Source organism: Cotesia glomerata, linkage group LG6, assembly GCF_020080835.1.
Source record: "Cotesia glomerata isolate CgM1 linkage group LG6, MPM_Cglom_v2.3, whole genome shotgun sequence".
Lineage (NCBI taxonomy): Eukaryota > Metazoa > Arthropoda > Insecta > Hymenoptera > Braconidae > Cotesia > Cotesia glomerata.
Window position 1 is genome coordinate 27249625 of NC_058163.1, and position 8530 is coordinate 27258154.

An 8530-nucleotide genomic window follows, 5' to 3' on the forward strand; every position below is an offset into this window, starting at 1 on the left:
CTTACCTGTAATTTTTAATATTTTTTCTCGATCAATATTGGCAATATTGGCTTGAATATTTTTTTTTATTAGAAAATATTGTCAGCTGTTTTCATAACCTCTGATGGTAAGAAACTTACCCGAGGATTGTTATTATTGTCAGGAAAACAATAATATGTTTGTGTTTATATACACGTCAGACAAAAGTAGTGGATTAATAAGTTAACAATTAAAATATGTTTAAAAAAAATTACAATAAAATTAACGAGAAACTTTTTAATACAATAAAAATAATAATTAACACTAATTTATTATTTTATTTACGAACTTAGTACAATTAGTACCACTTGATATAAAATTAGTTCTGATATGAAAGAAACTTTTGATCAATTTTCCGTCACGCAATTACACGTTATTTTAAATTTCAAGTTTAATTTAATTTTCAAAAGTGTTAACTGCTAATTTACCTGAAACTCGCGCTCTGTATTAAATTAGCTTTATGTCCGGTCGCAGAGTCACGGTAAGTGTGTGTCAACATCAACCGATCAACGTGGCTATCATGAGACAGTAGCAGCAATTAATCATACGGCTTGCGGAAAAACATAAGTAAATTAAAGAAAAAATAGTTCATTAAATTATTATTCAATAAAAATGGAAATTTCACCGGTATTAAAAGTCACAGCAGGCTTACTGATGGCTGCTGTGATGACAATATTTTATATTAACAAGCCATCTACGGTAGTTGTACCAAAATTGCCGAATACTTGGTGGGGTCCAGGAACGGGAAATTTACAAGCTGACAAAACTGTCAGACAGTTTGAAATTTTATTTACTGAAGCGGTAAGCAATTAATTAATTATTTATTTAGTTGTATAGTTCAATGAATTTTAATACGAGTTAATAATTTATTGTTGATAACTTTATCAGCAAGTGAATGACCTGAAAAGCAGATTGAAAAACACGAGAGATTTGGCTCGACCTTTGGAAGGTACAGGATGGACTTACGGAACCAGTGGGACATTTTTTAAAAAAAATATTGTTGATTACTGGCTGAACAAGTATGACTTCAAAAAGCGGCTCGCGTATTTGAACAAGTACGACCAATTTAAAACAAACATTCAAGGTAAGCGTATCCATTAATTATTAAGTAAAAATTAATAATACTAATGATTGATAATTATTTGTTGAAGGTCTGGACATTCATTTCATTCACGTGAAACCTAAAAATACCCAAGGAAAAAAAGTAGTACCTTTGTTAATTCTCCACGGCTGGCCAGGATCAGTCAGAGAATTTTACGAATTAATTCCCATGCTGACTTCTCCACAAGCAGATCATGATTTTGTCTTCGAAGTTATTGCGCCTTCGTTACCAGGTTTTGGCTTCTCCAGCCCTGCGGTGCGACCTGGGTTGGGTTCCAAAGAAATGGCTGTTGTTATGATGAATCTGATGCGCAGACTGGGCTTCGATAAATTCTATACCCAAGGCGGCGACTGGGGATCTATCATAGCCGGACAAATGGCAACGCTATTCCCTCAACAGTAAAAATAAATTTAAATAGCAAATTATTAAAATCAATTACATGACATTCAATTACATTTTTAGTGTCTTGGGGATCCATTCAAACTATTGCTTTCTTGCGGGATGGAATACAGCATTCAAGATATTTTTATACAGCTTCTTTCCGTCATTATTGTTACCTGAAGAAGATCATCATCTTCTTTACCCAATGAAGAAACTTTTCTTCAAAGAACTCTTCGCGACTGGTTACTTACATATACAAGCAACTAAACCTGACACTGTTGGTGTGTAATTTATTTAATATTTATCTTTATTTATTATTATTATTACACTAAAGTTAGTTGACGTTTTTAATTTTTTTTTTTAATTATTAAATTAGAACTAAAAAGCTTTTTTACGAACGAAATTTTTTTTTATTACAATTTTTTCAATAAAAAAAATTTTTTTAATTTTTAAATGTCGGCTAACTTAATTTTTTTTTTTTTTTTTTAATTAAATTATTAGTAAAAAAATTTCACTAAAAAATTGCACTTGTCGTTTTTTAAATCTTCAAGAAGTAAAGTAATTATTTTAATATTTTTGTAACAATTTTATCAATAAGAAAAGTTATAAAAATTTTCAGATATTCGCCAATTTTATTTTCTGCTCTGAAAATATGTATATTTTTAGTCACTGTTAATTTCTTAAAAATGTCTATAATTTTGAATTGCCAGGAATTGGTCTGAGTGACTCACCAGCAGGACTAGCCGGTTACGTGCTAGAAAAATTTTCTTATGGTTTAGACCCTTCTTACCAATCCAGAGATGATGGCGGAATTTACGAAAAATTCACTCCAGACACTTTAATCGACAATTTAATGATCTACTGGATTTCGAACAGCATGACAACGTCCATGAGACTCTACGCAGAGTCATTGAATTCTTTTAGTAGACTCTCCGAATTATCGTACGTAATATTAACCTTTATTTAATTTCCAAACATTTATAAGTTATCAATTTTTTAATTTTTTAATTTTTCAGATGGCCTATCAAAGTACCCACTGCCTGTGCGCAATTTCCACACGAGTTATTTTATTACCCTCCGAAATTGCTTCAAGACAAATACCTCAATCTAGTCCTAGTGACGAGGATGCCTCAAGGAGGACATTTTCCAGCGCTAGAAGAACCAAAACTCTTGTCCGATGATATTTGGAAATTTACAGCGGCTATATTTAACTCTACCAAATTACCAGAAACCAAAAAAGATGAATTTTAACATCACAGTAATTATTATTAAGTTATTATTAAGTAATAACTTAATAATTATTTATTAATTATTAAGTTTAGAAATTTTCGTTAATTTATGAATAAACATATATTCCATGACATTTTATAGTCATAAAATTATTTTTATAAGATACACAGGTAGATAGAGAAACTTTTTTAGAAAAATAAGTCTTAGATAGAGAATTTCATCTTATTAATAAATGCGTGAAGAAACTTTTGAATAATTGATGGACCTTGAATGAGATTCTAATTCGATAAAAAAATAATTTTGCACTAATAAAAATTCCTATAAATCTGTATGTAAAATTAATAATATTAAATTCCTTTGGGTAGATCTCTCTACTTAAGTAAACACCGATAATTTTATTTAGAAAAAAAAAAAAAGAGATAAAGACCTCTTATCAGTAGAATTTTATAATAAGTTTAATATATAAAAGTCAGAATAAGTTAAATTACATGAAAATTTTCTAGTAGGTAGATTTATGTTTATATAACCACAGAAATAAACCTGTTACGCAACTATCATGACTCTTTGATACAAGTATGATACTTAAACTTCAGACTCAATTGAAATTGAGACGACAGTAACGGTTTGTTGTGCTCTGACGGGCGTTCAATGCACCGTTATCTTACCGGGCCGTAACAGATTCATCTCTTGAATTGGTCAAGGAATAAGTTATTAAATTTTTAGTTTTTTATAAAAATAAAATGGGATTTTTCGTAGTGATTAAAGTTATTGTCGGATTGTTGATGGTAGGTTTTATGTCATTGTTTTATTTACAAAAGTCGTCTGTCAAAACGATAGAATTGCCGAATACTTGGTGGGGTCCAGGAACGGAAAATTTACAAGCTGACAAAACTGTCAGACAGTTTGAAATTTTATTTACTGAAGCGGTAAGCAATTAATTAATTATTTATTTAGTTGTATAGTTCAATGAATTTTAATACGAGTTAATAATTCATTGTTGATAACTTTATCAGCAAGTGAATGACCTGAAAAGCAGATTGAAAAACACGAGAGATTTGGCTCGACCTTTGGAAGGTACAGGATGGACTTACGGAACCAGTGGGACATTTTTGAAAAAAAATATTGTTGATTACTGGCTGAACAAGTATGACTTCAAAAAGCGGCTCGCGTATTTAAACAAGTACGACCAATTTAAAACAAACATTCAAGGTAAGCGTATCCATTAATTATTAAGTAAAAATTAATAATACTAATGATTGATAATTATTTGTTGAAGGTCTGGACATTCATTTCATTCACGTGAAACCTAAAAATACCCAAGGAAAAAAAGTTTTACCTTTGTTAATTCTCCACGGCTGGCCAGGATCAGTCAGAGAATTTTACGAATTAATTCCCATGCTGACTTCTCCACAAGCAGACCATGATTTTGTCTTTGAAGTTATTGCGCCTTCGTTACCAGGTTTTGGCTTCTCCAGCCCTGCAGTGCGACCTGGGTTGGGTTCCAAAGAAATGGCTGTTGTTATGATGAATCTGATGCGCAGACTGGGCTTCGATAAATTCTATACTCAAGGCGGCGACTGGGGATCTATTATTGTCGGACAAATGGCGACGTTATTCCCTCAACAGTAAGAATTATTCCACACCATGAGTCAGTAGATAAATATTCATCACAGTGACTCACAAAAATAAATTATTTATTTTTCCAGCGTCTTGGGAATTCATTCAAACTTTTGCGGCGTATTAGGCTTCAAAACAACCTTAAAAACATTCTTATACAGTTTCTTCCCTTCATTACTACTGCCTAAAGAAGACCACCATCTTCTTTATCCAATGAAGAAACATTTCTTCAGCAAACTTCTTGAGACTGGTTACTTGCATATACAAGCAACCAAACCTGATACTGTTGGTCTGAATTATTTATTTATTTCTTTTCTCTACACGTAAAGAACAAGATGATGACATTGGATATCATTTCAGATTAGACGGAGTGAAAAAAATTTTTAGATAGTAGCTAGTATAATCCTGATTACAATGAGTATAATCCAGATATCACGCAGTATAATCTGGATTTTTTTTAGCTACAATCTGAAATTCTTTTTCATCAGAGATATCACTGAGTATAATCTGGGATGATATCCAGTGTCATATTGTTCTTTCCGTGTATAAGTCAACAAAAATTTAATTCAATAAATAATAATTTATTAGAGTTATTTTTCAGTGACCGATTATTATAAATAATAATAATTATTATTATTATAGATACTAATATTTAAATATTAATTTTTGCCTATAGGAATCGGTCCAAGTGACTCTCCCGCATCTCTAGCCGGTTACGTGCTGGAAAAATTTTCTTCTGCAACAAATTCCGCTTACAAAACCAGAGATGACGGGGGAATTTACGAAAAATTCACTGCAGACGCTTTAATAGACAATTTAATGATGTACTGGATACCAAACAGTATGACTACGGCCATGAGAATTTACGCAGAATCATTTAATTTACAATCTGGCTTAAACGAAATGTAGTATGTGTCCTAATTATCTTTTTAATTTTTTTTTAATTTAATTAAGACTATCAATCTAAAAAAAAAAAACATTTTGTTTTAGCTGGCCAATCTTAGTCCCGAGTGCCTGTGCGCAATTTCCCAACGAGTTGATCTTCTTTCCTGAGGAATTTCTCCGAGATAAATTCTACAATCTAATCCAAGTGACAAGGATGCCTCGAGGAGGACACTTTGCTGCTTTAGAGGAACCCAAACTCCTGTCCGACGACGTCTGGAAATTCGTAGCAGCCGTTCAAAATTCTTCTAAGTCAGCAAACGCTAAAAAAGACGAATTTTAATTGTAAATAAAATTGCAAGTCATTAAAATCAAAATGTTTATAATAAATATTTGTAAAAAATGATGCAGAGTATTCTTTCAAACATAAACACGGTGACACATCAAATATCACAGTTGCATTGAACAAAAAAGAAAATTAGATAAGAGAATGACACAAAAGATTTATTAATCTTCTGTCTCACTCATTGCGTGTATATATATAGCTGAGTTATTTCTTTTATTATATTACTTAAAACGCGACAATAATCATTGATAATTTACCACCGGACTTTATACTTAATATTTGCACGCTCGTTTTTAAGATACTTGTGCACAGTGATCAGTAGAACGGTATCTGCCGAACTGTTCGGATCAAACGTTAGTGATAATGATTAAAAAATTGTTATTTGGAGTTATCGCGCTCTTGGCTGCTTACTATTTTGGGTATGTATCTTATTTATTTTTTATTTAATTAATTTATTTATTATTAATTAATTGCTCCTAAAAAATTTTAATATATTTTATAATTAATAAATGTATAATGTTAATTTAATTTAGGAATTGTTGTTCGAAAAATGAAACAGAAATTCCGAGAATGCCAGAGCCAAACTGGGGACCAGTTGACGGTACCAAGGATTCATCAGTGCGACCATTTAAAATCTCAGTTCCCAAGGATGTAAGACTAATATTTATAATTACTTTATTACTAACTAGAGTACGGTGAAATAAGCGATATTTATTAATAGTTATTTATTAGATATTATGTGGTATTATTAATTCAACTGACAAAGCTACTTTTTCAAGGTAATCAACGATCTTAAAGAACGATTGTCACGGACACGTGAGCCGGTACCGCCACTTGAGAACGTCGGATGGACTTACGGACTCTCCAGCAAATACTTTCAAAAAATAATTGATTATTGGATTAATAAATATGATTGGTACAAGCGTCAAGATTTGCTTAATAAATATCCACAATTTATCACAAATATTCAAGGTGATAATTCAAATTATAGTTTATAATTAATATTCTCTAACTAAAAATTATTCTGTTATAAATTAATATTCAAATTAATTTATGATAATCTCTAGGACTTGATATACATTTTTATCATGTAAAGCCGAGCAAATCGCTAAGTACTGATGGCAAACCACTGAAGGTACTTCCACTTTTGCTTGTCCACGGCTGGCCGGGTTCAGTCGTCGAGTTCCAAAAGATAATTCCGATGTTAACGATACCGAGGCCGGGAAAAGACTTTGTTTTTGAAGTTATTGCGCCTTCCTTGCCTGGGTATGGCTTTTCACAAGGAGCTGTCAGACCTCATATGGGCCATGCACAGGTTTGAGTTTATAAATCTAAAAAATGTAAATTAATGAGTTAAGTTATTGATAATTGATAAAATGTTTTGGTTCTCAGATGGCTGTTGTTATGAAGAATCTGATGACAAGATTGGGCTTTGATAAATTTTATACCCAAGGCGGCGATTGGGGGAGTGCTATTACAACAGATATCAGTACTTTGTTTCCTGAAAGGTAATTTATGATGATAAGTATTTAATAATAAGCTCTATCTTTAGATACATAATTAAGAAATGACTTTATATCTCGTGAACTATTGACATTTTTAAAGATATAAGCTCATTCCGATGTTACACTTATCAAGAGCTTTCATTTGAGTACCCACATGCATTTTTGATATATTTTTCATATAAACATATATATAACATATATAAAATATATGAAAAATTGATGTGGGTACTCAAATGAAAGCTCTTGATGAGTGTAACATCGGAATGAGCTTACATCTTTAAAAATATCAATAATTAAGAAATGACTTTGTATCTTGTGAACTATTGACATTTTTAAAGATATAAGCTCATCCCGATGTTACACTCATCGAGACCTTTTATTTGAGTACCCACATAAATTTTTCATATATTTTATATATTATATATATATATGTATATATGAAAAATATATTAAAAATGCATGTGGGTACTCAAATGAAAGCTCTTGATGAGTGTAACATCGGAATGAGTTTATATCTTTAAAAAGGTCAATATTTAAGAAATTACAAAGCAATTTAACCGTAATCATTATTTAATAAAGCAAAATTTCTTTCTATTATCAATATAAATAATTTTTGCAGAGTTACTGGTGCCCATTTAAATATGTGTGGAGTACGAAATTCAAAATCATTCTTCTGGCTGTTAGTGGGTTCATATTTCCCGTCACTGGTCGTTGAATCCGAGCACTATTCCAAAGTATACCCGTTGACCGAAAAATGGTCGAGATTACTTGAAGAGTCCGGTTATTTCCATCTTCAAGCTACGAAACCTGATACTATCGGTAAATATTACACCAATATTTACCCAATCTACTTTTTCATACATATTTATCGAAACAAAAATAAATCCAGGCACAGCACTGATGCAAGCACCCGCATCTCTTGCAACTTATATCCTGGAAAAATTCAGCACGTGGACCAATCCTGAGTACAGGTTCCGCGACGACGGCGGTTTGTTGGAAAAGTTTTCCATGGATGAATTGCTTGACAATGTGATGGTTTACTGGATCACTGATTCGATAACAACCAGCGTGAGACTCTACGCCGAAAGTTTCAGTTCTGAAAACAACAACAAATATGATTCGTGAGTATTTTTCTTAATTAATTAGTAATACAATTTTATCATATATTAAGATTTTTTTATTTTTTTTCAATAGATTGACCACAAATGTACCAGTAGCGTGTGCAAATTTCCCCCACGAATTAACGTACACACCAAAATCATTAATTGAAATGCGATTTAAAAATTTAATTCAATTCAATCATCTCCCTCGTGGTGGACACTTTGCTGCTTTTGAAGAACCAAAACTTCTTGCTGATGATTTTTGGACATTTGTTGAAAAAGTTGAACAAAAATTCACAAAATAATAATAATAATAATAAAAACAAAAATAATAATGAGAATCAATTTA

At 31.4% G+C, this 8530-nt stretch overlaps 3 protein-coding genes across 3 annotated transcripts; all 3 read left to right on the forward strand.

Moving 5' to 3' along the window:
- The first annotated feature begins 295 nt into the window (after nucleotides 1-295).
- LOC123266504 (juvenile hormone epoxide hydrolase 2-like) lies at nucleotides 296-2777 on the forward strand. The gene is made up of 6 exons (XM_044730766.1): nucleotides 296-819; nucleotides 907-1102; nucleotides 1170-1518; nucleotides 1583-1782; nucleotides 2212-2443; nucleotides 2518-2777. The coding sequence occupies exons 1-6, from the start codon at nucleotides 631-633 to the stop codon at nucleotides 2750-2752; spliced, it is 1401 nt and encodes a 466-aa protein (XP_044586701.1). The 5' UTR covers nucleotides 296-630; the 3' UTR covers nucleotides 2753-2777.
- Nucleotides 2778-3304: 527 nt separating this feature from the next.
- LOC123266505 (juvenile hormone epoxide hydrolase 2-like) lies at nucleotides 3305-5636 on the forward strand. The gene is made up of 6 exons (XM_044730767.1): nucleotides 3305-3657; nucleotides 3745-3940; nucleotides 4008-4356; nucleotides 4438-4637; nucleotides 5025-5256; nucleotides 5339-5636. The coding sequence occupies exons 1-6, from the start codon at nucleotides 3472-3474 to the stop codon at nucleotides 5571-5573; spliced, it is 1398 nt and encodes a 465-aa protein (XP_044586702.1). The 5' UTR covers nucleotides 3305-3471; the 3' UTR covers nucleotides 5574-5636.
- Nucleotides 5637-5804: 168 nt separating this feature from the next.
- Nucleotides 5805-8504, forward strand: LOC123266506 (juvenile hormone epoxide hydrolase 1-like). Its single transcript, XM_044730768.1, has 8 exons — nucleotides 5805-5995; nucleotides 6110-6227; nucleotides 6356-6548; nucleotides 6644-6891; nucleotides 6969-7084; nucleotides 7701-7900; nucleotides 7971-8202; nucleotides 8276-8504. The coding sequence occupies exons 1-8, from the start codon at nucleotides 5940-5942 to the stop codon at nucleotides 8484-8486; spliced, it is 1374 nt and encodes a 457-aa protein (XP_044586703.1). The 5' UTR covers nucleotides 5805-5939; the 3' UTR covers nucleotides 8487-8504.
- Nucleotides 8505-8530: the final 26 nt, after the last annotated feature.

What these genes read in the sequence shown, in the direction of transcription:
- LOC123266504 (XM_044730766.1), top strand. Translation starts at nt 631, where the DNA reads ATGGAAATTTCACCGGTATTAAAAGTCACAGCAGGCTTACTGATGGCT. An exon ending in AACTAAACCTGACACTGTTG is followed by an intron (nt 1,783 to 2,211) that starts GTGTGTAATTTA and finishes TTGAATTGCCAG; the next exon opens with GAATTGGTCTGAGTGACTCA. An exon ending in AGTAGACTCTCCGAATTATC is followed by an intron (nt 2,444 to 2,517) that starts GTACGTAATATT and finishes TTAATTTTTCAG; the next exon opens with ATGGCCTATCAAAGTACCCA.
- LOC123266505 (XM_044730767.1), top strand. Translation starts at nt 3,472, where the DNA reads ATGGGATTTTTCGTAGTGATTAAAGTTATTGTCGGATTGTTGATGGTA. An exon ending in AAATTTTATTTACTGAAGCG is followed by an intron (nt 3,658 to 3,744) that starts GTAAGCAATTAA and finishes TAACTTTATCAG; the next exon opens with CAAGTGAATGACCTGAAAAG. An exon ending in GCGACGTTATTCCCTCAACA is followed by an intron (nt 4,357 to 4,437) that starts GTAAGAATTATT and finishes TTATTTTTCCAG; the next exon opens with CGTCTTGGGAATTCATTCAA.
- LOC123266506 (XM_044730768.1), top strand. Translation starts at nt 5,940, where the DNA reads ATGATTAAAAAATTGTTATTTGGAGTTATCGCGCTCTTGGCTGCTTAC. An exon ending in CTCATATGGGCCATGCACAG is followed by an intron (nt 6,892 to 6,968) that starts GTTTGAGTTTAT and finishes TTTGGTTCTCAG; the next exon opens with ATGGCTGTTGTTATGAAGAA. An exon ending in AACAACAACAAATATGATTC is followed by an intron (nt 8,203 to 8,275) that starts GTGAGTATTTTT and finishes TTTTTTCAATAG; the next exon opens with ATTGACCACAAATGTACCAG.